The sequence below is a fragment of the Lutra lutra genome, chromosome 16 (genome assembly GCF_902655055.1).
Source record: "Lutra lutra chromosome 16, mLutLut1.2, whole genome shotgun sequence".
NCBI classification, from domain to species: Eukaryota; Metazoa; Chordata; class Mammalia; order Carnivora; family Mustelidae; genus Lutra; species Lutra lutra.
The window spans coordinates 1,536,236-1,562,433 of NC_062293.1; the positions used below are offsets into that span (position 1 = coordinate 1,536,236).

Below are 26,198 nucleotides of genomic sequence, written 5' to 3' on the forward strand. Positions count from 1 at the left end.
GTGGCAGCTGCACCGGCTCCTCACCGTGGTGTTCGAGTGGTGGAACTCCGCCACTGTTTTTACTTTCAGGCTTTCCGCGGCATTCCGGTGAAGCGCAGCTTGAAAACAACCGCAGATAATGCGCAAGAACATGGCATGGCCAGGTCTAGACTGCATTGAGCTGTGTTTGGCCCCGTGCAGAGGGATTTCTTCTGCTCTTGGGGGCAGTGAGGGGAAGGATTGGGCTTCCTGAGGCCAGACTCCAGTCTCTGTGAGGACTGGCTTGGTTCCCCTGTCCTCACTCCTTACTTCTAGCCCCTTAGACTCCCAAGCCAAGTCCCTTCCCTTCCTCCTTGGCAGATACCAAACACCCAGGAGGCCACTGGGTGCCCTCTTCAGCTCTCAGCCTCTTGGCCACAGTTACCAACACCTGATGGGGAGCTGATGACGACATCAGGCTCCCCTCTCAAAGCCTTTCTTAGATCCCATGTCCTTGCCGCTTTTATTGCTCATAATACAAATAATGAATAAATATCATGGTATGCTAGGAGATGGAGAGCACTGTGAGGCAAGATGCCTCCCCTCCCCTACAAAGAGGTGCAGAATGTGTGGCGAGGGCAAGCGCGCTGTGCAGTAGGGTGGGTTAGGACTGACTTCTTTGGGATGTAACATTTGAAGAAACTTGGAAGGAGACAAGGGAGTTAGTCACACGGATATAAATCTACAGAGGGGCACGCCAGGCAGGGAGGGCCACTCAAAGGGAGCAGAGGGGGAGCAGTGCCCGAAGCTGAGCCTGGAGGGCAGCAGGACATGTGGGTGTCCCGAGGACATGACTTGACAGAGGAGCCTCTAGAGACGATGCATCTTTTTTTTTTTTTTTTTTTAAAGTAAGCTCTGTGCCCACCATGGGGCTTGAACTCACAGCCCTGAGATCAAGAGTCGCCTGCTCTGTCCACTGAGCCAGCCAGGCGCCCCAGATCTGACTTCTGTTTTTAAAGGACCTCCAGCTGCTGTGTTGAGAACTGACGGTCAGAGGGTGGAGGCAAGGAGGCCAGTCCGGGGACCGCAGTGGTCACCCGGGCAAGAGAGGGTGGAGGCCAGGATGGCGGCAGGGAGTGGGGTTCTGGGTGGCTCCTGAGGGTGAAGCTGCTGGGATTCCCGTGAAGGTGGGCGAGGAGAGGAGGGGAAGTGATGTGTGAGTCAGGCTCTTTCCTGCCACAGCCCAGCGAGGGTGCTTGTGAGGGCGGTGCCTTCGCTTCTCGGCTGGTCCAGCCCCCTTGACCCCTCCTTCCTAGAGGCTGCAGAGTCCCGGGGAGCAGCTGAGAGAGGAAGCCCACTCCTGCCGCGAATGACACGGGCCCCTCCGCTTGCCCGTGCGGACATGGGGGACTGGAAAGGGGGCCCAGGGCTGTCCCCGGACCAGTGCCCAGGGTGGAGGGGGAGTGGGGCCAACACTGTGCTGGGGGCCACAGAGCTCCTGGCCGGATCGGCCCCAGGAATGGCGCAGCACTCCCGGGAAGGCACAGTGGCGGGAACCCACGGAGGGCGAGCGGAGCCCAGCCTCGCGCTGCAAGTTCGAGATGCCTTCTTCACGTGCACCGGGGCGTCAGGAAGCCCAGGCGGGCGCAGGGGTCAGGAGCACGGGAGAGAGGTGGGCTGCAGCCCACACCTGATACTTAAACCACGGGGCGGGAGCCCACAGGGGGCGGGGGCAACTGCGGGGGCACGGAGGCTTCCACTGGGGGTGGGAGAAGGCGGGCCGGGGGCGGAGGACTGACCCGGAGCACACGGCCCAGGGCACAGGCCAGGCCCCTTCGGCTGCAGCCTGGGGTCGCAGGTGTCCCCGCTCTGTGTGAACCCTGAGCAGCCTAGCAGAGCTCGCCTGGGGAAGGGGATCCTGCCCGGGTCTAGACACAGAGAGCACTGTGCTGGGAGGGGCGAGAGCTGGCGGTGGAACCCCACCCCTGCAGGTGCCCCCCATGATGTGGGGACTAGGGGGAGACGGGGGCGGGGGGGCAGGGGCTGGATGCATCTGCCTGCCTGGCCTCCCCTTCCCCGCCCCACGCATCCCCCCCCCCCCCCCCCCCCCCCCGCTCACACACTGCTGCTAAGAAACACTCGGGCTGAGATGTTCATTTAATGATGCTGTTCTTCCATTTTCCCGGCACGTGCTGTGTCCACCCCTATGGCCTCCTTGGTCGGCCATGCAGGTGTCCCACGATGGCCCATGGGGTCCCCTCCCCTGGCCAGGGGCTGGCCGTACACTACTTCTTCTTTGGAACTTTCTCCTTTTTGATCAATTCAGAAAATTCTAGAATAGGAAACAGATTTCTAGTAAATAGTCCCCTTGCCGTGTGTCCCTCAAGCCCTGCAGACCCAATGGGGAGGCATGCCCCACTCTATGAGGGGGCCTCCTGACATAGAGGACCGTGCATCCTGCCCTCCTGGGCCCTAGGGAGCAGGATCGACCAGAGCTGGGGGCCCTGTGCCCCCCCCGCAACGGCCCTCTTGGTGGAGATGAGGCAACCCCCTTTGGGGGCTTATGACAGACTGGGTCTCTGCAGTGACCCTCAGGAATTCTTTTCAGAGCTCCTGAGATCATCCTGCCTTTCTCAGTGGGGGAAACTGAGCCACAGAGAGGCTGGGGGGCTGAGTCCCAGGCCATCCCCTGAGCCAGGGCCACCCCAATGCCCTCTGCCTTCTGGCCCAGGGCCAGCAACTGGGGAGGGGGTGCTGTGAGATGACCAGACCCCAAGGTTTGGAGCCATGGGGGGCCTCAGTCCCTGGTTCCTATCTTCAAACCTCCCTCCCTACCTCAGACCACTCCCATCTGGGGTGTCTTGGACCCCTGCCCCTGTCCAGCCAAGCCTCCCCATGGCCATCTCAGCCTGCCTCTCCCCCACTGAGCAGCCTGCAGTGGCTTCCCTCCACCCACTCAGCACCCCCAACACTTTCCTGTCCATGGTGGGGGATGGCGCCCAGCGAAGACGGCTGTGAACTTCGTGCCCAGGGTGGGGGAGCCTACACAGTGTTGTGCCCAGATGGGCACTGAACGGTTTTGTGGGGTCCCGGAGGGGCGGGCCAGGAAGGTCCTGCAAGGTCCCGCCAGCCCCGTTGTCTGTGCGGACCCACCTTCGAAGTCAATCCTCCCATCCCCGTCCGTGTCGGCCGCCTGGATCATGGCCTCAGCCTCCTCATCTGTCAGCGGGGCGGTGGGCCCGCTGCTGGGAATGGTGGAGAGGATGTACCTGTGGCGGGGGTGGGCTCAGGTTAGAGCTGAGGGGGTGTCTGCCCGGTGCCAGTGGTTTGCAAGATGCTCACTCCCCATTTTACAAGTAGGGAAACTGAGGCCCGGCTGGAGAGGGGTCTCTGGGCCTGGCGCCGGTGCTAGGGACCTAGACTGTTTTGGCCACCCCCACCTCCCCCGAGGCCAGCTGGGGTCTCCTGAGGGGGGTGCCAGGTCTTTGCTGGGGTGGGCCGGGGCATGGTGGACCGGGCCCCGGGCCTGGGCTCAGAACCCCGATCCCCAGCCATTGGCCATTACTTGATCTCGTTCCACTCGATGAAGCCACTCTTGTCCTTGTCCAGGGTCTGGAAGGCCTGGCGGATGGCGCTGTCCAGCTGCCCCGAGGCCTGGAACTTCTGCATGTACTCCAGGAACTTGAGGTAGTTGAAGGAGCCTGGGACAGCCAGGCCCAGGTCACGGGGGCCCGAGGGAGGCTCGTGGCCTGCTCTTCCCCCTCCCCCACCCTGTGTGTCCCTGGGCCGCTCAGCCCAGGGAAGGGGCAGCCTGCAGATGGACTCTGGGGCCCACGGGCCTGGGGCGGGGAGGCCAGGCTGGCGACGAGGCGTGCATACCGTGATGCCTCATGTCCGTGGGCAGCAGCTCTATGTCCTTGTCCGACAGGGACGTGCCCATAGCCAAGGCCATCTTCTTCATCTGAGAGGAGAAGTCCTCATCCATCCTGGCCCTGTGGTGGACAGGGAGCAGCTTGGAGTGTGCACATGGGTGGGGTGCGGGTGCTCTGCTCAGACCAAAGCAGACAGAGTCCCCACATGGCACCAGCCCCTGCGTCCTGAGCAGGGTCCCCCATCCCGGGCTGCAGAAGCCCTTGGGGCATGCAGCCGTGCAGAGACTCTGGTGTCCAGGGCCCTGGAGGGAGATGTGCGCGAGAAGCCCCTCTTGGCTGGCTGTACACTCGGAAGGTCACTTCCGTCTCACAGAAAAGGCTGAGGCCTCCAGAGAGCTGGTGACGAGCATGGGGTCCTTTGTTCTGCTTGGAAGCCGTGGTGGCCGCCGTCCGACCCATCAACGCTGCCAGGAACTTCCCTCTGTCCTTGTAGGCCGATCTCGTAGCCACGTCCTCTGGGAGCCCCACCTCCTTCCACCCTGACTCAGGGCCCGCAGCCAGGGCCTTGTTCTCCCAGAATCCGGACCGGCCGGACTTGGGCCTCCCAGCTGGCCACTGGCCACCCATGGTGCATTGGCTCGGGATTGAGTGATGCCCGGATGCTCTGAGCCAGGAGGGCCACTGCCCCTTCCCCAGCCTCTGCCCACAGGCCCCGTGGACGTGTGCGTGTCACTGTCGGTTCAAGGAGAGTCGGTGGCAAGCAGGGGCCACCGGGGCAGGCCAGGACTCCAGCCAGGCAGGTGGGGGACTGGTCGCAGGCTCAGGAGCCAGCAGGTGGGGACCAGGCTGTCCTGTGGCCCTCAAGGCGGTGCCTTGTGACCCGCCAGGCTCTCGGGTTGCGGTCCCCGGGGTGGGGTTGTGTTCTGGGGCTTGTGGCAAATCAGCGATTTCAGAAGCTCCTTGGCCCTCTCGAAAGTTCATGGGGTGGCAGAACCTTCTGGAACATGCCCCCATGGCCAGGAAGAGCAGCCCAGTGGCCCATGCATCCTGAGTGGGGCTGGACAGTGGCCGGGAGAGTTCACTTTCTCCCAAAAGAGAAGCCACAGGTCAAAGGTGGCAGCTCCAACCTGACAGCCCGGGGGTGCAGGGAGTGCTGGGTAGAGGCCCAGGACCGCGACCTCCTTCCTGACTGGCCGTGCCCCACAGCTGTTCTGGGCCTCAGGGTCAGCATCTGTGAAATAGACCCCTGCCCATCGTGCCCCTTCTCAGGGCCTTGGGAGGAGCCAGGAGAGAAGAGAGATCCCGGGGAAAGGGATTTATGTCCTGAAGGGGGCCTGGAGCTGGGTCCCCCGCACATCGTGCCTGAACGGCGGGTCCGGGGAGGCTGGCCTGGGAGGCGGGGTGGGGATGGTCAACCGCGAGCCAGGGCAGACCTGGGCCATAGAGGCTCCACAGGACAGGGCTTGAGCAGAGCCCCTGTTCGCCCTTCCCATCCCCGAATCTCAGAACTCCATTCTGGAAGCAGGGGCTGCCCCGCCTGCCCCTTGGGCCCGGCCAGAACCAGTGTCCCACGCTTCGTGAAGGAGGGGCTGGGCCACATCCCAGGCCAGGTCTGGCTGAAACCGGGGTCGACTTCCTGTCTGCAGAGCACGCCGGGTTCCCTGGGCTGTATCTGTTCCTACCAGTCCCACCCCACTGCTCTCCGGGGTACTCCCCACAGGAAGGCAGAGGAGCCTGAGATCAGAGCTGGCGTGGGGACAGGGCCTGGGGCCTCAGTGTGCTGGCCGTTTATTTATAGCCCCAATCCAGGCCCTGGGATGGCGTCTCACTCACCCCCAGAGGTAAGCCGACATGTCCCGCCACAGCCAGGGGTGGGAATGGCAGGCACCACCCCCAGCCAGCCCTGCGGCGCCCTGCGGTTCCCTGTGGCCCTCTGCCCGGCCTCCTGGGCTTCTCCCACATCGTCCTTCGCCTCGGACAGGACCCCTCTCTGCCTCCCAGCTCGCTGCCTTCCACAGCCAAAGCAGGACTGAGCTCGAAAGCCTGGCTAGGACCCCCCACCTGTCCCCAGCATTGCTGTGCCCTGAATGCCCTCCCAAGGCTGCCAGGGACCTCGGCCCACCCCAGACCCCTATGGACCACCTGCGTGGCCCTCCTGGGGGCTGTGTACTGCTCCTCGCCTCTGCCAGTGAGTCATCAACGCTAACATGAGAAAAAAAGCTGCATGGGCTGGAGGGTGGGGGTAGGGGTCATTGAGCCAGGGCCCCAGCAGTTGGGGCCTGAGTCCCAGGGTGGGCTGGCAGGGGGATGGGGCAGAGACGGGGACCTCATGGGATGGGGACTGGGTCCCAGAGGGTCCTGAGCTGACTTCGTGTGCCTGCCGGAGTTGGTGGGTCTGTTGGCCTTAGGCCCTCTGCCCTGCCAAGCTCCCTGGCCCCCCACTCAGCACCTGGGGCCCTGAGGTCAGTGAGCAGGTCTCAGCCTCCCTCCCCACCCTGCTCCCCAACTCCTAGCACTCTCAGGGGCCCAGGTAAGCACACACGCGCCCTCGTGCTCACCCCGGCAGACCCAGGCACACACGGCTGCCTCTAAGTCTGGGGCTCACTTGGGGCCGCCCCTCCCTTTCCTGCCTCCCCTGGACCTCCCTGGGGTCTCCTCAGTCCTTTGGGCCTCCGAGTGTCCTATGGATGAGAAGGAGGCCACAGGCTTTGGCCGTGCCGCGTGGGCAGCCCTGGCTGGGCCCAGAGCCCATAACCACCCCTCCCAGGGCAGGGCTCACCTCCGCCTGGCTTCCCTCGAGGGTTCTGAGGAGGCAGGTCGGGCTGGGGGTGTTCAGAGCCTGTAGGGGCCCCCGCTTTTATACCTGTAGCCACTGGGCCTATTTACAGCTTGGCTGCACCTGTCCTCCCTGCCCCTGCCCCTCCCGGGCACTCTGGCCTGGCACTTGGGGCCCCCAGGGGCTCGCTGGCACTTGGCACATCCACGCTGGGCCGGGCAGACTGACCGCCCGCAGCGCCCGGCCTCCCCAAGCCCAGGGCGGGGGTGGAGAGAGTGGACTGCACCGGGCAGCAGGAGAAGTTTCTGTCTACTGATCAGGTACCCCCTGCCCTCTGGCCTTACAGGGTGGCGGGGGTGTGGTGGGCCCAGAGAGGGGCTGGCAGAGGTCTGCCAGGGTCACCCAGGGGGTGCAGGCTGGCCAGCATGTCCGAGAAACCGCCAGAAGCCACTGGACAATGGGACCTCCTCCAGCAAACATCCGGGCCGGGGAGCTGTCCTTCGTCCCTGGGTCACTGTGGGGGGCCGGAGAGCCGTGCCAGGGCCGCCATAAAGGTGAGGGGAGAGGAGGGAAACCTGTGAGGCCACGCTGACTTCTGCAGTCAGGGGAGCAGCGCTGTGTGACCTCAGCCAGGGCTGGCCTCTCTGCTGGGAAGGGACCTCGCAGGACAGTCGCCAGGCTGAGAACGGGGAGACAGAGACGGACGCACCCTGAGAGCCCCTCCTGGCTCTGGGCTGGCTGGAGGCCCCTCACGTCCACTGATCTTCACGCACAGAGCCATGCTCCAGCACCAGCGCAGAGACCCTGGGGCGCAGCCCTTCCCAGCACCCGACCACTGCTTTCTCTGTGCGGGTTTCCCCGGTCGTTTTGCACAGTGTGGACGCAGCCCTGAGGCCTGCCTTCCCCGTGGGAGAGTCGCTCACACATCACTGGGAAATTCACAGAACGTTCTGGGCGCTACCTTGTGTCGTAGCTTCGTGTGAGGTCCCTGAGCTGCGGACGCCAGAAACGCCCGACGGCCATCTGCGGTGGAGTCCGAACAGATCCCAGCGTTCTGCTTGTAGAGATGCTATTTCAGTGTGTGTCTCCGTCCAGGGGAACGTCCCCTGGGCCGAGTTCACAAGACCGGGACGACTGGGACGACTGGGACTGAGGGCGGAGGGTCACACACTCTGCTCCCGAAGATGCTCGCCAGCACACCCGTGCGCACGCACCCCGAGGCCCGCAGGGGGCAGCACTGAGCGCCCCTCGACGCCCCGTCCCTGCAGCGGAGGCCGTTCTGCACCAAAGGAATGAACCGCCTGCCAGGAGACAGAGGACTCTGGACACCTCCCAGCGAGGGGAAGACGCGGGTCACAGAGGGCCACACAGCACCCGGTCCCGTGTGTGCGACATCCACAGTCGGCAAATCCACACGGTCCGAAAGCGGGTCGCTGGTTGCCGGGGGGAAGGAGGGAGGAACTTGGGTTTAGCGGGATGGGGGCTTGGAGTGGGGAGAATGTTCTAGAACTGAGTAAGGGGTTGGTTGCACATTCTGAATGTGCTAAATGCCACTGAGTCGTTCACGTTTGAAAACAACGGTTTGTTTTGAGGCGCCTGGGGGTTCAGTCGGTGAAGCCTCTGCCTTCAGCTCAGGTCATGGTCTCAGGGTCCTGGGATCGAGTCCGGCATCGGGCTCTCTGCTCAGCTGGGAGCCTGCTTCTCCCTCTGCCGCTCTCCCTGCTTGTGCTCTGTCTCTCTCTCTGACAAATAAATAAGTAAAATCTTTTAAGAAAAGGGTTTTATGTTATATGAATTTCACCTCAATTAAAAAAAAGAAATATGCGGAATGGGAAACGACACTTTGAATAAGGCCCGAATCAAACAGAAAACATGAACAAGCAGACCTAGGGGTCTCACCCAGGGGCTGACCCAGCTTCGAGCCCTGCCCCACCTGCCCTGCGGGGGAAGCGTCTTCCGGAAGACCCGGCCCGCCCCTTCAGCAGGCGCTGCTCAACCCCACCATGTCCCTATGGTTGGGGACACGGGGTCCCTCACTTGGCTTCTCTCCCAGAGCACGGCCGCCCCCGCCCCAGTCAGTGCTTTGGTGACACTCCACAATGTCTCCCCACTTCTCGTGCACACTCACCGCGGACGGACACGACCCCCGAGCTGCCGGGGGTCCCCTGGGCGCCTCAATCTTGTCACCCTCCCCGGCCACACGCCCCTCCTGCATGTGAGTCACCTCTCCTTCCCTGCATCTTCTCTGGCCCCGAACTCCCTCTGTGGACCCCCTTCCCGGCCAGGCCCACCCCTGCGGATCCTTCCAGGGATGGGTGCCCTCCCTCCGCCATCCTAAGCGTGGGCAGGCAGGACTCGTGCTGGACACCGTCTGACCTGGAGGTCTCTGTGACCAGAGGCCTGGGGGCATCTCGCCTCTGACCTCGGTCTCCGTGGGCCTAGGGCCCACGCTGCCCTGTGCTAGCAAAGCCGGCCTGGCCTCTGTGGTGTAAGCCCCTCGGGACAGGCCAGCCCCTCAGCCAGTGGTTACTCGGGCATGTGGTACCCCTGCACCCCCCTTTATGGGGCTCAGCCCCTGCTGTGGCCGCGGAGGGCTCTGGAGCCTCCTGCCTCCCCACAGGTCCGGGGAAGGAGTGGGGCACATTTTCAGGACTCTCTGGCCATCCCAGGATCAGCAGAAGTCGCCCCTGCGGGAAACTTGGGGTGGGCTGGCCACCGGTCACCCCCAGATTGGCAGGTCCACCCCTGCCCCCCTTTCACCCGCACTTGCCCTGTGCACTGGGACCGGCCTCTCTCACCGCCCCGCCCCTGCCGCTGGACAAGCAAAGTCCTGGAACTCAGGACCTGCTCATAGTAGTGCTTTTTCCTGCTGGTGTGCGGGTCCTTTCCTGTCCTGTCTTTTCTCAGAGCTCGAGGGCCTGGACCTCCAGCCCAGAGGCCAAGGGAAGAGTCCGAGGCAGCCTGGCCGGCCCCGAGTAGCTCCGCTGTGCCCACCACAGGGTCGAAGAGCCTGGTCCTGCCCAGTTGGCTTCATCATGCCAGTGTGGGGCAGGCTCCTGTGGACCTGGAGGCCTTGGGCTTGGAGCCCCCAGGAGCACGGCGCTTCCTGCCTCTGCCTACAGGAAGGGAAGTGGGCACACAGACCCTCCCCTGCATTCCAGCGCCCGCCTTCCCGCCCCACAGGACACAGGGATGGCAGAGAGTGCTTGCTGATGGCCTCACGTGGGAGCCCTAACCCAAGGAACAGACTAATGGTGGCAGGGATCTGGGACATTCTAGCTCAACGGTCACCATGCCCAGGGAGCAGAGGGCTCCAGGTTCCAGGAAAACCTCAGAGGATCCTGGTTCCCCGAGGGCGGGGTGGGGTGGGAAGGGCAGTCAGTAAGGTCGGATGGGGTGCGATTGTTGCACCTGGAGCCCCCGGGGTCTCCCCTGCCCTGCCTGGAGCCCAGACGATGGTCCAGAGCCCCAGAGCTCTGAGATCGGCCCATCCTCGGCCCGAGGCTTCTACTACAGGGGCCCCTGAGTGCTGGGGGTGTGCACACACCCACGTGTTCACAGGGGAACTGGCGTTCTACCCTGGTCACTGAGGCCAGCCACAGTGGTGCAGAGGCTCTGGACAGAGGCTACTTAGGGCTACTGGACATCTCCCCTGCCTGTCCCCAAGGGGCGCCCCTGGATTGGTTGGGGTCCAGGTAGGTGGGGCACCTGCTCGGGCGGGAAGCAGAGGTCCCTGACTGCGGGGACACGCCAGATCACAGCCCTCAGCCACCCCACCCTCGGCGACCTCCTGCCTTCCAAGCCCCCGGGGTCTGAGCATTTGCCACTGACCAGGCCTCTACTGACCACTCCACCTGTGGCTCCTTCACCAACCCCACCTCGGCCTGGGGGCCAAAGCTGCTTAGAGCAACTTCACACCATTAGGGCCGGAAAGAAGGTTCTGGATCCCCTGACCCTCCACAGGCCCCTGGTGGGGTGGGCCTGCCCCTTCAGGGACCCCACGGGACCATTCCTCTGGCCTTCAGGTCCCTTCCACACAAGAGGCCCTCTTAGAAGGACAAGGTCACGTTGTGACACCCTCTCCCTAAGGGCCGACGGCTCTGCGGGGGGCCCTGACCCACCCGTGCTCTCCCCAGAGCCCCGCCGGCCCTGCTGGGGGCAAGCGCCCCTCCCGCCCTCCACAGCACCGCTGCCCCCAGCGGCCCTGCCCAGGAGCTGTGCTCCTCCGCGGAATGAACGGACGCATGAACCAGCGCGGTCCGAGTTACGTAAAACCCAGCTGCCCGCTGCCCCGCAGCTCCGCCGGCTCCACAGGGAGGAGGGACGTTGGCCGCAGCCCCCCACCCCGCCCCGCGCCCCACGGGACCCCTGCAGCGGGCGCCGCAGCCGTGCAAGATGGCGCGGCCTGGGGGGGTGACGGTCCCCGGGTGCCCGGCGCGGGGCACTCCCTGCGGGGGCGGCCGCCTCCTCCCCGGCCGTCGCGGCGTGGCCCAGCGGGGGCGGCCGGTGCAAAACGCCCCCCGCGCCCCCCCGCGCGGGCGCCGCCCCACGGGCGCGGGGCCGGACCCCGATCCGCCCCCGAAACCTGCGTGTGCGGGCCGCGTGCCAGGCCCGAGCCCGGTGCTCGTGGCCCCCCGCGCGCCTCCGGGCCCCCCTGCGCGCGCTTTCGTATTCCTCCTGCGTGCCACGGTGCCCACCCCCGCGTGTGCCGCCCTGGCCTCGCCCGCGTCGCGGGGCCCCCTCCTGCCTCCGCGCCCCCCAGCCTCCTCCCTCCCCCCGCGTCCCCAGGTCTCCCATCCTGCGTCCCTCTGTCCCCCTGCCCGAGCCTCCGCGCCTCCTCCCTCCCCGCCGCCCGTCTCCGGGCGCCCCCCCAGCCTCCACCCTCCGCGCGTCTCCGGGCACCCCCAGCCGGGGAGGGAGCCCCCCCTCCCCGCGCGCGCTCCCGCCGGTGTTTTCGGACTGCACCAGCCCCGGAGCCCCGCGGCGCCGCGGCCCGCGGGCGGAGGCTCCTCGTCCGCTGCCGCCGCCGCCGGCCCGGCCCCCGCCCCGGCCCCCGCCCCCGCCCCCGGCCCGCGGCTGCGGCTGCTGCGGTGGGCGCTCGGCCGGCGGGCGGGCAGGGCGCGCTCTGCACCTGCGGCGGCCGCTCGGGCGATGGCGCGGCGCGGGCCGGGGCCCCGGGCGTCCTGAGCGCAGCGTCAGCCGGGGATGCCCGCCGCGCCGCTGGCCCTGGCCATGTCGTCGTCCTTCTTCAACCCCAGCTTCGCCTTCAGCTCGCACTTCGACCCCGGTGAGTCCGCTGGCCGCGCCCCTGGGCCAGCCCTCTGCCCAATGCGGCTGCCCCCCAGCCTGACGGGGTGCCCCCCCATTCCCCCCACTGCGGACATGATGCTTCCTGAGCCGCGGTCTCCTCTTTTGCATGGAAATTAACCCTTTCCCCACCCTGAGCAGAGCCCTGCAGGAGGAACCGCTGGCGGGAAGGACCCCTAGAGACCCCCAGCTCGGTGGAGGTGGGCAGGCCTTGGTGTTGGCACGGCCCTACTGAAGCTTCTGGCAGGGGGTGGGCAGCAGAGGTGCAGGCCAGTCTCTTGGATGCCTTGGGCTCAGGTAACTGGGGCAGGAGGGCCTGCATTGGCCCCAGGTGTCTAGGGGAAGAAGTGCCAGGACCAAGGGCCTCCTGGAAGGGGTGGGAGTGTGGCCTTTGGGTCCCAGGCCACCACAGCCCTTTGCCTGTCTGTGGTCTTGGTGCAGGAAGCCCTTCTCCAGGCTGGGAGCCAGTTCTTGGGAGCCCTGCCTGGCTACCCAGCAGCCTACATGGGGAGCTGGGAGCAGTGGGTGCCCACAGGACAGAGCCCACCGGGCAGAGGCTCGGAGGAGTTGGGCCTCAGTGGGTGCCCAGGCCCCCCGGAAAGCGGGAGAGGCCCAGGTGGCCCCGTCAAGCTGGCTAGGGGGAACCTGGGGTCCGGCGCCTTGCTCGGCCAGACTGGTGGCGCCAGCCGCATGTTCATCCGTGGCTGCCTGGCCTCCTGGCAGTGGTGGGCAGCTGCAGTGGCCACAGGGGCCGGGGGCGGCTAGAGGCCAGCATCTGCTACCAGGAGGGGCTGGGCTTTCTTCCCCCGGTCTTGGCCAGCTCCAGCCCTCCTCCACCAGCATGGGAGAGGAGTCCCTGCCCTGGGGCCATGGCCCAGGGGCCAGAGTCCCACCCACATGTCACTGGAGCTCTGGCACAGGCTAATCCAGCCAAAACAAAGCCCAGAGCACATGTGATGGGCTCTCCTAGGTCTCCCTGCCTGGAGCCGGGCTCAGTGTGTGCAGCCATGCGCAGGGTCCCCTGGTCACGGCCCCATCTGAAGGCATTTGCTCCTGGGGGAAGGGAGCTGACGTGAGGTCTGTCTGTTGGGTTTAGGGTGTGGGTGTCAGTCCCTCAGAAAAGACTTGCCAGGCAACAGAGTCCCAGGACTTGGAGAACATGCTGTCGCCGGTGGACGGCTCGGAGTCTGGGCTACAGCAGCCCCAGCTGGCCCAGTGGGCTGGAGGGCAGCAGCCCCAGGCCCAGAAAAGCTTCGGGGACAGGCATCCGGGCATCCAGGTGGCCCAGGGCCAGTGCTCCAGGCAGCCCGCTGGCTGGGAGGTTGAGGGTCCAGCCTTAGGATGCGGCCTTGGAACTACTGGCAGGCTTGGGATGTGTGTGTGTGTGTGTGTGTGTGTGTGTGTGTGCGCGCGCGCGCGCGCGCCGGGACTGACCCTGGGATGGAGGCCCTCCCCCACGTCCAGTATCTTGCACTGTATGTGGAGACCGGGGTCGCCCTACGTGGGGCTCAGCACGCCCCTCCCTCCCCTCGGCTGTGTCCTGGGCACCCGACCCCTCTCCCACTTCAGAGAAACAAGGGGCTTTGCGTGTCTTGCAAGTGTTTGCGTAAACAGCTGCGGTCAGTGTAATTATGACGTGTCGGTGCAGTGACTTACAGAGAAAGAAGTTGTCAGGAGGGCAAGGGGAGGTCTCCTCGGCGGGCCCTGAGAAGGGCAGAGCTGTGTCCCCCGTGGGAGGGTCAGCCCTGGCTGGCGGCGGGTACTGGGCTGGGGTGCAGGGCTCCGTGCTGGTCCCCATGTGGGTGTTGGGGAGAGCAAGGGTGGGGTCCCCGGCTTCCTGATGGATGCCCGGCATTCAGAGCCCCGCTCCCACCCGCCGGAGTCTCTCGGACGCGGTCTTCTCGTCTGTAAAATGGGACAGCGGTGACGACCTCCCAGGCCCTCATGCTGGTTAGGCGCCGGGGAAGCTCGGCCCTCCATGAGCAGAGACTGTGGTGGAGGGGGCGGTGGGGAAGACACTCTGTGGCGTCTCTCCGTCCCCGAAGTGGAGAGAACGGGTTCTTTCTGAGGGCTGCAGGGGGTGGGGGGTGCGGACCCTGCTGGGGGCCACCAAGCCCAGAGGCCAGGGCCGACCTGTGTTGCTGGCCATCTGGAAGTTTATTTCCGTGACTGCCCCACAGTCAGGGGTGGAGAGAGAGGCCGGGCCCAGGTGGGGCGTCCTCACAAAGTCACCAGGCCTGGCCATGGATCCTTCTTGGGATTCTGTGGTGGTCCCTTTTGTGGTGGGGACCGTGATGGTGGTGGTTACGTTGAGAAGGGGCCTGCGCTGAGGCTCAAGTGAGGCCCGGGGCTGGGGGTTCTGCCCCTAAACTGGAAGCCATCTGGGCCACCAACCGCTCTCAGATATGGGCAAAACTGGGGTGCCGCGAGGGGCCAGGCCCGAGTGCGTGCTCTTGGGGCAACGTGGGCCGGTGCAGGCTGCTGTCGGACTCTCCCGGGATGTGAGGCCGTGCGGGGTTTCTTGGTGCCCAGCTGTGTGACTGCAGTGCTGTGTGGCCTGGGGCTGATTCCTTCATCTCTCTGAAACTCAGCCTCCTGTAGGCGACACCTCACTCTGGGGACACCAGCTGGGCAAGGCGTGGGAGCCAGGAACTGAGGGGTGCTGGGGCTGCCGTGGGATGGGTCGGGAGTGGTTGGGCCAGTCCAGGAGGAGGGGATGGTGTGGCCTCGAGGGAGTGGGGTCACCTCTCCTCCAAGAGTGTCCCAAGGCAGGGAACTGGCCAGGTGAAGCCTGAGGGACCTCAGTGGGTGCTGGGCGGGAGCAGAGCTCACTCAGGCCGCTGTGGTTTCTGGGAAGGCCTCGGAGTCCCTGACCCCGGGGGGCCTGGAGCTGTCTGAGGGGCTGCCTTCTGGCTCTGGCCACCCCCGGGATCCCCTGCAATGGACCCCCGCCCCTCTCTGGTCACGTGGCCCTCTCTGTGCTGCCTCCGTTTCCTGACCTGTAAGGTAGGAGTCAGTGCAGTGCTCACCTCCGAGGGTCACGTGAGGGTCCCCAGGGTCGGTGGCCTTGTGAACCGAGCAGAGCGGATACGCGAGCCTCGGGGCCTCAGGGGACCGGATGGTGGGACTGGGAGTCCAGGGAAGCTCTCGGCACACCAGTGCCCCTCCCCACCCCCACCAGGGGCTTGTGCTCTGCTGCTGGCTTGTGCTAGTGCTCGGCCCAGGTTGGACACGCCTCCATGGGGAGAGTGCCCCCAGGGCACTCGGGGGACAGGCTAGGAGCCCTGCTCTAGGGCAAATGCACCCTGGCCACAGTTCTCAGCCCTGGTGGCTTCTGCTCCCGGCCTGCTGCCATGGGGCCTGGATGGAGGCAGATGCTCCCCAGGAACCCCCGACCTGCTCAGGCTCGGGGGGGCCAGAGCCGCCCCTCTGCCCAGTGTTGCTTCCTTTCCTTGTGCCCAGGAGGGGCTGGGGCGGGCTGTGTGGTGCGGCCAGAGAGGGGAGGCGTGACCCTTTGGGTAGGGAGCCAGGGGAGGCCCTGCCTTCGCTTCGGGGCACATTCTCCAGCCGGGTTCTGCCCTTCCCTCGGAGGGGTCCGCTTCTCCCCCGAGGGCCCTGCACCCACACAAGCAGATACGCACCCAAGCTCGCACACGCGAGAACACGTGTGAACACACATGAATGCACACAGGCCTTCAGTGAGGAAATGTGACCCACACCCACATTTGCACACACACCCCCCCCCGCAGATACCTGGAAACACACAAACGCTCGCACACACCTGCGTGCCTCACGCACACACACACGCACACGCAGGTGACCTCGGTGTGTGCCCCCGCACACGACCTCTTCACGCAGGGGTGCACACCCGCCGTGGGCAGAGCTTGCTGCTTCAAACGTAGGGTCACCACCTTGGGGGCGGAGGGGTGTCTTGGACGAGTTGCCCCAAGTGTGGCCTCCTGATCCCCCGGCCGCCGGGGAACCTCTCACTCCTTCCATCAGGCAGAGCCTGGACTAGGGGCCTGGCCTGGACCCCGGTCCCTCCAAGGCCAGACCACCTCCCTGGTCTTAGGTGACCTTGAATCAGGCGTGCCGGTGCCCTTGGCTTTCGTGCGTGGACTTTTCTGCCACCTTGTCCACGGGGGTCCCGCCTGTGAGGCCCACTCAGCCCCCAGCAGGACCCATTGTCCCATGGCCCTGACCTCCCAGGTGTCACGCCCACAGCCCCGTTCGCTGTTGACTTCTGCTGCCCTGGGGGCGGGGCGGGGGCACTAAGGCTTCCTGGGTGGGGGTCCAGGCTGAGGGGAGAGCCGCATCGCGCCTCCCCCGCGTAGGCCCCGCCCCACCCCGCTCTCGTTCCAGTCCTGCGGGCGGAGTCGTTTGTCCTGGTGGCTGGTCCTCTGCTGTTACCCGGCTACAGAACCTTTCCCGGGGCGGCTGGCCTGGCCCTCTTCCGGCGGCCACCGCCTTGGGGTGCGCGCACCCCTCCTTTATCTGGGATACTTCTCCGCAGACCCGCTCTTCCCCATCTCAGTGGGCGCCTGGATACACCACCGACCCCTGTAACCCCCGCCCAGCAGGGACCTTGTTTGGAAACAGTCTTTGTGGGTGTGGGGCATTCAGATGAAGTCCTGCCGTTCAGGGAGGGCCTGGGACCCGTGGCTGAGGTCGTTACAGAAGAAAGCAGAGGGGGTTACAGGGGAGCAGGAGGCCGCCGGGGGCCTCTAGAAGTGGGGAGAGGCCGGCAGGATCCAGAGGGAGGGAGGCCTTGATGGAGGGGTCCTGAGAGCCCCCGCAGGGCTGTGGTTGACCCCCCCAACTCGTGATTTGTTCCAGAGTCCTTCCCCGGGGGGGTCCCGGCCTGCCTCGCGCCCTCAGCCGGCCTCACCTCTCTACTCGTGTCGGCTGCGTCCACCTGGAGGAGGCTTGGGAAGAACGTGAGGGAACCCACGTGCAGGCAGCCTGGGGACCAGCGCGTCCACAGGCCGGGCCTGCCTCTCGCACAGAATGGGGGCCAGCAGGGCGGCGGCCTGAGGCCTCCCGGTCCCCGGCAGAGGAAGCGAGGGCAGGGACTCCAGGCCGGAGCCGGTCCGCAGGTGGTCTGTCTGGGCTATGTCCACGCCAAGCCCCCTGGCTTCCTCCGCCAGGGCCGGGGCCAAGACAGGGCACCTGGGGGTCCGGAGTGGGGTTGGGGGGGTCTCCTGATGCTCACCCTGGGGTTAGATCAGCAGTCAGAGCCACGTGGGAGCAGCTGCCCAGAGCTGGGCACGTGGGGGTTTCTGGGAGGACGCGGACCGCTGTCCCCCCACCAGCCCTGGGCGTGGTGGGGGCTTATAGCCTCGAGGCCCCTGACTGCGGCTCTGGCCCTGGCAGAGGGCTAGTGCGGGGGCTGGTTCTGGGCAGCCGGGGGTCACTCACCTGTCCCAGGTTGTGTGGGGCGTGGCAGTGTTGTCCCGGGGACTGGAGGACCGGGCGGGGCCCCACAGGTCCCCTCTCATGGTAGGATGCCACCAGGCCTGTCCTTGATCACCCCTGGCGAGGCTGCGACGTGCCCCCTCCTTCCCCACAAAGAGGGGGCCGCGCAGCTGTCGCCCACCTGCTGGCCTGGGCAGCCCCGACAACTGGCCCGGAGCTGGCCGAGGAGATGGCCAGCCCGTCCATGTGAGTCAGGCCAGGAGCAGGGGAGCTGGCGGCCCAGGCCTGGCCCCTACCGACGTTTCCCCTGTGCCGAGGGTAGCGTGGGGGATGGGCAGCAGGGTGGTGCCAAGGACACGGGCCCATGTCAGGGAGTCCTCCCTGGGCGGCCAGCTCCGGGGACGGGCCCGCTGGGCATCACACCCCGTTCCTGCCACACGACGGTTCTCAATGAACTTGAACAAGGGGCCCTGCGGGTTGTGCAGCTGGGACCGCCCGCCGGCCAGCCTCAGGTCCCAGCTAGGAGGGTCGGGGCGGGGGTCGTCTGTAGAGGGATGTGGTGACTTTGCAGTGCAGGGCACCTGTCCGGCAGGCGGCCGGGCTCTGCTGGTGGGGAGACCAGCCGGGGATACCCCCCAGCCCCGGGAAGAAGGACTTCGAATTCTCTGGGGATGCGGCACCAGCTGCCTCACGCCAGATGGCCCTGGTGGGGTGGCGGGTTGCGGGCCTCGCTCACTCCGCGGACAGTAACCCCCCAGGGGACACAGCGCGGAGCTTTCACGGCCCCGCTGTGGACGGTCGTCGCCTTCTGTCCCCCCTGCTCTGTGACGGTTTCGCCGAGATGTGAGTCGCGCTCTGAAGGACTCACCCCTTCGAAGCGTGTGCTTCCCTGGTGTTCCTTGTCCTTGCAGGTTGCGCAACCGTCACCACCAGTTTTAGAACACTTCTGTCCCCAAGGACAAACCCCATGCGCCCAGCCAGCCCCACTCCATTCCCGGCCCCCCCGGCTCCCCCACGCATGGAGGGGTCGCCCCACGAGGGCACATCCTAGCAGCAAATTGTGTAACGCGGGGTCTTTGCTGTCTCCCCGGGTTCGCGGGTCGGTGCTGGCTCCTGGCGCTCACTGACCGGCTTCTCGCTGTGGCCGATCCCGGGCGCTGCTGCCGGACTGCCGGGCGCCTTCCCGGGGCCTTGTCGCCTGTGTGGCGATCTCGTCCATGAATGCCCCTCTGAGCCTCTCCCTTATCCGTTTGGGGGGACAGCTGTGTACTCTGGGATCAAGCCCTGGGGCAGCTACATGTGTCATGGCTCACGGGCCAGCGCCAGGGGCCCGACTTTTCCTGATTCCCAGCTCCGTGACGCCCCTGGTCGCCTGACAGGCCACCGTGGGATACGGCCCCGCTGGAGCCAGCAACGGCCATGCGTGGAGACCTTCCCCTTCTCCCTTCGTTGTTTCTAGAATGCTGGCTATGAAGCCTTTGGGCCGTCTTGTTTATTCTGGGAAGAAGCCTGAAGCCTTCCTGGGAGGAGGCACCCCGCCCCCCAGCAAGAGGCAGTCTCTGGCTCAGAGGCGCTCGGGCTTCTCAAAGCTGCTTAGTCTTGGAGGGAGCTGTCCCAGCCCTTTGGTGGGTGCTGCTCCGGGCAGGCAGAGCTGGGCTCCTTTGGCTGGGCCCACGGGCACGTACCTGGCCTGAGCCGTCCTCCCACAAACCCCTTCCCTCGCCAGCCTCACCCCAACTCTGCCTTGCACGGGGTCCAGGCAGAAACTTGGCACCAAGGATGGTGCGAAGTCGGGGTCCCGAGCAAATGTGAGCCTGGTGGCCTTTGGGCCTCCTCCAAGCTGCTGTCCCCAGGGCCCCCCCGCCCCGGCCATGCTCAAGAGAGGGAGGACTCATGTCTCCGGCTTGGGTCGCTCGGGAAGACCCGGTGCCCAGCATGTCACAGCGGGTGCCGGGGAACGAAATGGTCAGGCCTGTCTTCCCGAGGTGTTACCCACAGGCCCCCAGGGGGCATGGGGGTCCCGGACGTGTGCGTCTCCGCAGGACAGGTGGACGAGGCTGGGGCCAAGTGGGAGGAGCCAGTGTGTCCATCAGAGGGGAATGGGAGGCAGCGCCCATGTAACCCGTTCTCAGCCAGATCCCCTAAGCCCCCCGTCCCAGGACTGGCCAGAGGGCTGGGCCCCATGGTAGGAGGGTGGGCCTCTGGCATCGGTGGGGACAGCCAGGCCTGAGTTTTCTCCTGCGTCACTGGAAGACATGGAGGTTGCGAACTTCCTTCCGTCCCTGTGTCTGTGACAAGCCGGCCTGGCGCGGGGTGGGGCAGGGACAGCAGCTCAGCTGGCCCTGGAGTGGGGTTCTGGGGTGGGATCCTGATGGAACCCCTGGGGGTGGGCCACCCCTGGATGGCCCCTGTGCGCTGTTGAGAGCATGTCCGTTGAGTGTGCACGTGAGCGTGCAAGTGAGCATGCACAGCCCGTGAGCGCGTCCATGCCCACGTGTGCGACTGGTGTGAGGACGTAGGAGGCTGTGGTGGTGCTTGGGTGGGAGTGTGCGCACGTGGACAGGTGCGAGAGTGAGCAAACATACGTGTATTTCTGTGGCCGTGTGCGTGTGTACACATGTGCGTTTGAGTGCCAGTGCCTGGTGCGTCTCCCCCTTCTCCGGAAGGAAGGCCCAGGCCTCACTGGTACCCTCCTGCCCCTGGGGAGTTAGAGCCCGAGGGCCCCCTCATGAGCTCTGGGGAGGTCTGAGCTTCCGACCCACAGGGACAGCGGGCAGGGGGCTGACACCGGCCGCCCCTCCCTCCCCCGCCCCTGCCTACCCCGTGAGCAGCTGCCAGGACCCGGCGTGGTCCACCGCCACAGTGCGCCAGCAGGCCCGGGGCACCTGGCAGGGGTGGCCTGGGTGGGCCTTGGAGCTGCGAGTCCTCATGGGGGGTTGGTGGGCTCGAGGCCTGTCGCTCCAGGCTCGCGCCTCAGCTGGCGGTTGCCCTGGGACACTCACGCGTCCCTCACAGGGAGGAGGCAGTGCCCTCTCCTCTTAGCCCCACCCCTCTGTCTTTAGGGTGCAGCCCTGTACTCCACCCTCTGTCCTGCACACAGCAGGCGGCGCCTCATCTGTCTGGCCCGTGAGCAGACTGGGCCTCTGGGCCCCAGAGGTGTGGGAGGCTCTGGGGAGGGCGCAGTGGGGCCCAGTCTCCCCACCCAGACGCCCCGTGGGCCTCTCTCACCTGGGGTGGGTGGAGCCCGGGCAGCTGCGGGGGTGAGGTCGGGCTGGGCCCTGGTCCAGAGTCAGTTTCTGAGGTGGGGAGGCTGGGCCTCAGTTTTCCCACTGGGCTGTGGTCCCATGAGCCTGGTGGCTGTCCGGGACGGCTCAGGATACAGCACCAGCCCCTGGGCAGGGGTGAGTCCCGCAGGTGTGGCTTTTGCCTCGGGAGGCCGGGGCGGGGGGGAGGTGGGCGTGCTGGGGCCTGGGGACGAGGAGGCCAGTGTGTCTGAGCCCGCGTTTATGGGCCCATGTCCTCCGGCTGCCGCTCCCAGCCCCACCCGGGAGCCTCCCTTACAGACGAGTTGGGCTCCATTTTAGTCCCTGGTCTGTCCTTTCACTTGTCTGGCCTCTGAGGTTGGGGGAAGCGAGGAAGCAGAGGGGCCTGGGTCCTGCGTGCGAGAAGCCCGGCCACACGAGTCCCAAGCCCGGTGGAGGGTCGCGGTGTCCCTGTTCGGGACACCCCTCCTTTTGGAAGAAACGTCCAGGTCTGGGGCCACAGACAAACCTTGTGGAGAGCCTTTGCCCCCCAGGTCCCCCAGCCCCAGATCTGTCTGCAACATGGCCTCCCTCTGCTTGTCCCGGGAACCCCAGAATCCTGCCAAATCCTGCGGTTTGCTTGGCGGGGGGCTGGGAGGTGGGAGTGTCAGAGCCAGACAGTGGGACCCTCTAGGCACCTCTGGGACCTTGGCCCTGACACCCCAGGCACATGGACCACCGCCTCCAGCACCATTCTCTGGCCTCATCCCGATAACTCGGCAGAATGCCCTCCTGGCGGAGGGTCCTTCCTAGGCAGGACCCTGTTGGCGTCACCACGCAGGCATGGGGGCCAGCGGGCTGGTGCCAGGGTTCCTCAGATGCCTGGCCGAGACCCCGCCCAGGCCTGCGGCTAACCCTGGAGCCCGAGTCCCCGTGGGCCGGGCCGCTGGGCCACCTCCAGGAAGGAGCCCGGGGCTCACCAACTGGGCCGTGCTGGGGCCCCCCCAGAGGAGTGAGCTCCCCGTGGTGTGAGCAGCTGGGGCATCTGGCCGCGACGGACAGGACTTTCCATGGTGGACACGGCCGCCGTCCCAGGGAGATTTGGGCAGCTCCCCGAGGGGACGAGGTGAGACGGGGGGCTGTGGGCACCCTGTGAAAGAGGATTGAGCCGGCCGGGGCTGGGGGTGTTGGGGGGTTGGGCAGGGCTGGCCTGCTCTGACCCGGCCTCTGATGTGTCATAGGGCTCGTGTCATGCTTTCTTTTTTTTTTTTAAGACTTTTTTTTTTTTTACATTTTTTTTTTCAAAGATTTTATTTATTTGACAGACAGAAATCACAAGTAGGCGGAGAGGCAGAGAGAGAGAGAGGAGGAAGCAGGCTCCCTGCTGAGCATAGAGCCCGATGCGGGGCTCGATCCCAGGACCCTGAGATCATGACCTGAGCCGAAGGCAGAGGCTTTAACCCACTGAGCCACCCAGGCGCCCCCGAGTCACGCTTTCTTAAGCTGAAGTGAACCATGACAGAGGGAACAACGGGGCACTGAGTGCGTTCCCAGTCCCAGAACATTCTCCTCACCCTGTAAAGACCCAGGGAGCCACGTGTACCCCTCCCCACCCCAGCCCCGGGCAGCCGCGCTCCTGACCCCCCCACACCAGTGCAGCCGCCACTTTTCACAGCGTCACTCATGGAGGACGAGGCTTCCCACTCTCCGCTTCCTCGCTCACGTCCCGTTAGAGAAATCGTGGCCACCGTAGTGGGTCAGATGGCACACGTGTTCAGGGCAGCTGCCCGGGGGACGGCCGGGTGCGGCCCCTCCAAGCGACCCTGGGGAAACTGAGGCCCTTGGTGTCGAGGCCGGAGGTCTTGACTCGGCCCCACCCTTGCTCTGTCCAAGTGGTTCCTGAGTCCTGAGTGTCTCAGGCCTCTCAGGCTGAAGGGACAGGGAGGGGAATGGCCAGACTCTGGGCAAGTGGGGTTTGCATGCAGGGCTCTCAGGGCGTGCCGGGCTGGTGCTTTTGAAGGTGGCTCTGGCCAAGGGTGAGGAAGGGCAGGGCAGCTCCAGACCCCGAAGTTGGGCAGCGTCCTGGCTGCGCTGGTGGTGGTCAGTGGCCTGGGAAGGGCTGGATGTGGGGGGAGACAAGAGGGGTCTGGGGGCATTGGGGTGTCTGGTTCGGGGAGTGGCCGGCACGGGGCCGGGGGAAAGGTCTGTGATGCTCAGGTTCACCGGAGGGAAGGGCCGGGCCCAGAGGGCTGTGGGGGTCTGGGGCCCTGGACTTAGTGCTGGAATCACGACGGGGTCAGGAAGGGGGCGGAGGCCTAGCCTGGGCCCCCTTGGGGTTGGGGAGGAGGGTCCAGGTCAGGACAGGGGGGTGGGTGTTGAGAGGGGGTGGGCGTGCTGGATCTGCCCCCAGGGCCCAGAAGGCGGCCCAGCCCACTGTCCTTCCTGCTGCTGGAATCAGGGCCAAAACCCAAGTCCCCGGGTGGTTGGAGCAGGATCGCTGTCCCTTCTCCTGCCTCCTCCTCTCATCTGTGTCCCCATCGCGTCCCCAGGGAAACCTCAGTGACCTCCGGCTAGGTGACTCCCCGGGGTGGGATTTGAGGGGGGTGGAGGTTGGGCCCCAGGACTTGCTGACGCTGAGGTGTTGTTCTGTGTGTGCTGGGGCCGTGGGGGTCTTAAAGAGGGAGCGACGGGTCTGAGCGCGAGCGGTCGTTGTGTAAAATTAGGCACGTTTGATTCGAGGTGCACCGCAAGCTTACCGTAGGGCATCCGGAGCGCGGACGACCAGAGGAATTGTGTGTCCAGACAGGCACTGCTCTGCTCTGAGATCTTTTCTCTCACGTGGTTTTTGTTTGTTAACATGGTTGTGACTTGGATTCGTACACGGTAAACGGTTTTGCAATCCTGCCTGTTCGTTTCAACCTGGAAACAGAGAGTGGGTGGGGAGAAGGCAGAGGGAGAGGGAATGTCCAGCAGTCTCTGTGCCCAGCGTGAAGCCCGACGTGGGGCTCGATCTCCTGACCCTGAGATCATGACCTGAGCCGAAATCAAGAGTTGCTTTCGCCCAACGGACGGCACCACCAGGCACCCCTAAGCCGTGCACGTTCGTGCCCTTTGGGGGACTTCATGCTTATATTCGGGGTCCCCCGCACAAGCCCGTGGCCCCATAGTCCCGTAACTGACACTTCGTGCCCAAACACGTCCTCGGGGCCTTTCTTCTTCTGAGTAGCGCGACCTCGAGCTGTCCTTGTTTAAAGCTTCTCCTTTAGTTCACTTTCACAGCTTCTTGGCAGGTGTGTCAGAATTTCTTGTCATCCTTCCTCGCGGGGGGCCCGTTCGGGCTGTTTTTGTTACAAGCGTCACCGGGACGAGCATCTCCGTGAGGGGGCCTTCGGTCTGTGCTGCTAACGCTCGTTCCTGGCTTTGCTCTTGCTCTGGGTTTGGGGGTCCTCTGGGTCAGTGTCTTGGGGTAAATCCTCAGACGAGGCATCCCTTGGCCTACGGGCGGGCCGACCCCAAGGGGTGGGTCTGCGGGTGGCTCTCTGGCTTTCCCATCGCTGCTGGGACGCTGTGCGGGGTTGGGGGGCTGGGGCAGGGGCTGGCGTTCGGGTCGGGCTCCTTTGACGTCAGGCGCGGCCGAGTGTCTCCTCGTGGGCCTCCTTAGTTGGCTTGTTTCTGGTGGGGGGGCTTAAGGTGCTTTTCTCATTCTTTGCTGACGGTGCGTCCTCTGCAGTTGGGACAGCGTCTTCCGATGTATGTTCTGTGAACCTTTATCCTGGCACACGGTGTGCCCTTTGCCTGGGGCCAGGACCGAGCGCACGTTTTCATGGAGCAGAACCATTTTGTGGTTCCCCCGTCGCTCCGAGCGTGAGTTTCTTCTCACCTGCCGTCGACCCGTTTTCTTCTGCGCTGCTATGATTTGACTTCGACGTCAGTCTGAGGTTCCTCTGCTGAGTGGCCAGGCGGCTGTTCCCCTGCCCGGCCCGTCACCAGCTCTTGGAGGCCCTGTGGGCCCCTGGCGTCCCGTGTCCTCCCGGCGACACGGAATGTGCTCCTTTCTCACCTGGGATCAGCTCCAGGCCGGGGCCTGCCCAATTTCTGTGTGGCTTCCTTCACTGAGGACAGCTTCCTAGGGTCACAGGACAGGTGCTTGGAGAGGAAGCGGGGGAGGGGATGACCCTGTCCCATGACAGCCCCACCTGGACACCACTCAACTGATGGCAGACACAAGTCACATTTTCCTTTTATGGGAAGCCCAGCCCAGGCTCTGGCTCTGTTCTGAGCTGTGCCCCACACTCCTCTCCCAGCAGCTCCCTGGAGATGCTCTGTCCCCTTTGCAACCTGGCAGGGAGAGCTTGGTACACAACAGGTGCCTAATAAGTGTGCGCTACTATTCCTAAAGGTGGCCGTGGGGTTTTACAGAACGCTGTACCTCGCTTGGAGATGACCGGCTGTGCCGGGCTGCCCAGCCATGGAGGAGGTGGCCCTCTCTGGTGCGGGCAGGGGCGGAGTCATGGACGGCGGCCGGCCGGCCCTGTCCGTGTTGCTTCTGCGATAGGCACGCGTGACCGGCAGGACAGGGTCCGCGGCCGCAAATCGCCCCACGTGAGTGTATCCAGGAGGCAGGGCCTGGGCCGGAGGACGGCTGGGACCACTGGGTGGCTCCGGTCTGCAGAGTGGTGTGTGGTTTGCGGTGGGGGTGGGAGTGGGGGGCGCTGGGAGGTGCTGGGGTGCACTTAGCTTTTGTCATTACTCGTCACGAGTGTTGGATCTCACGGACTTGGTGGCTGTATGATGTGTGATTTCGCACGAAGCAGCTGGGGACTGGTCCATCCCATGGGGATTCACCTGATTACAGCGGTGGCCGTGATAACAACGGAGGAGAGCTCTTTCTGCCAGACGTGTGACCCGTCCAGCCCGCAAGGCTCTGGGGGTGGCAAGGGTGGGCTCCAGCTGCTGCATCCAGGAAGCCCCCATGGGGTTTTCCTCCAGAACCCCCAGCCAGGCCCCTGCCTCCTACAGCTGTCCCCCGGGCTACAGTGGCCCTCAGAGAATTTGGGCCCAGGATGCCTGAGGCTGAGGCTGGAGGCCAAAGACAGGGGCTGAGGGCAGAGGCTGCGGCTGGGCCTCCTGAGGTGGGCCTGCCCAGCAGCAGTCTGCAGCCCCGAGGGCTGGGTGGTGTTGGACCATGGTGCCCGCTGCCTTCCTCAAGGACCCAGTGGGGCAGAAGATGGCCCCAGGCTCCAGGGCCCGCCAGGAGAGGGAGGTGCGGGAGCCCCCAGGGGCAGATGGAGGGCGGGGAGGGGAGGGCGCGGCAGAGCCAGTGGATCCCTGTGGCAGGGCTGCGTCCCTGAGGGCACTGGCTCCTTCTGGGGGGTGTGGGAGCCTGGGCTCTTCAGGCCTGGGAGGACTCGCCGTGGCCGCCTGCGGGCTGTGTGCTGTGGGGTGTGGGAGCCCAGCGAGGGGACCTACGCGCACCCACACCACAGTCGGCCTTCGGAGGCCCCGTGAGGGTGTCTGTCTTGGGCCCCTCTGGGAACAGGGACGTAGCCCGTGGCTGCCCTCCATGTGGGGTTCTCCTTTGGGTAGGCCGAGCAGGGTTCCCCTGCCACGGTGTCCCTGTCCTCCAGC

At 65.5% G+C, this 26,198-nt stretch overlaps 2 protein-coding genes across 3 annotated transcripts in view; one reads left to right on the forward strand and one right to left on the reverse strand.

Annotated features, from left to right (window-relative positions):
- Positions 1-2,106: 2,106 nt before the first annotated feature.
- Positions 2,107-8,299, reverse strand: PVALEF (parvalbumin like EF-hand containing). 2 transcript variants are annotated; one of them, XM_047707951.1, is made up of 5 exons: positions 7,568-8,299; positions 3,838-3,950; positions 3,524-3,659; positions 3,112-3,227; positions 2,107-2,290 (listed from the first exon to the last, which is right to left on the reverse strand). In XM_047707951.1, exons 1-5 carry the CDS (start codon positions 7,627-7,629, stop codon positions 2,244-2,246), a joined length of 474 nt encoding a protein of 157 aa, XP_047563907.1. In that variant the 5' UTR covers positions 7,630-8,299; the 3' UTR covers positions 2,107-2,243. The 2 variants fall into 2 exon arrangements, with proteins under 2 accessions (XP_047563907.1, XP_047563906.1); XM_047707950.1 differs by lacking the exons at positions 2,107-2,290; positions 7,568-8,299 and having other exon boundaries at positions 2,915-3,227; positions 3,838-4,558.
- A 3,441-nt stretch (positions 8,300-11,740) lies between these two features.
- The window catches only part of AATK (apoptosis associated tyrosine kinase), a 32,024-nt gene continuing 17,566 nt past the window's right edge, over positions 11,741-26,198 (forward strand). The window contains exon 1 of the mRNA XM_047708755.1: positions 11,741-11,893. Within this exon, the coding sequence (XP_047564711.1) occupies positions 11,812-11,893 (82 nt within the window). The 5' untranslated portion in view covers positions 11,741-11,811. The remainder of the gene's footprint in view (positions 11,894-26,198) is intronic.

What these genes read in the sequence shown, in the direction of transcription:
- PVALEF (XM_047707950.1), bottom strand. Translation starts at nt 3,943, where the DNA reads ATGGATGAGGACTTCTCCTCTCAGATGAAGAAGATGGCCTTGGCTATG. An exon ending in CACGGACATGAGGCATCACG is followed by an intron (nt 3,660 to 3,837) that starts GTATGCACGCCT and finishes TGGCTGTCCCAG; the next exon opens with GCTCCTTCAACTACCTCAAG. An exon ending in ATCGAGTGGAACGAGATCAA is followed by an intron (nt 3,228 to 3,523) that starts GTAATGGCCAAT and finishes CCCCCGCCACAG; the next exon opens with GTACATCCTCTCCACCATTC.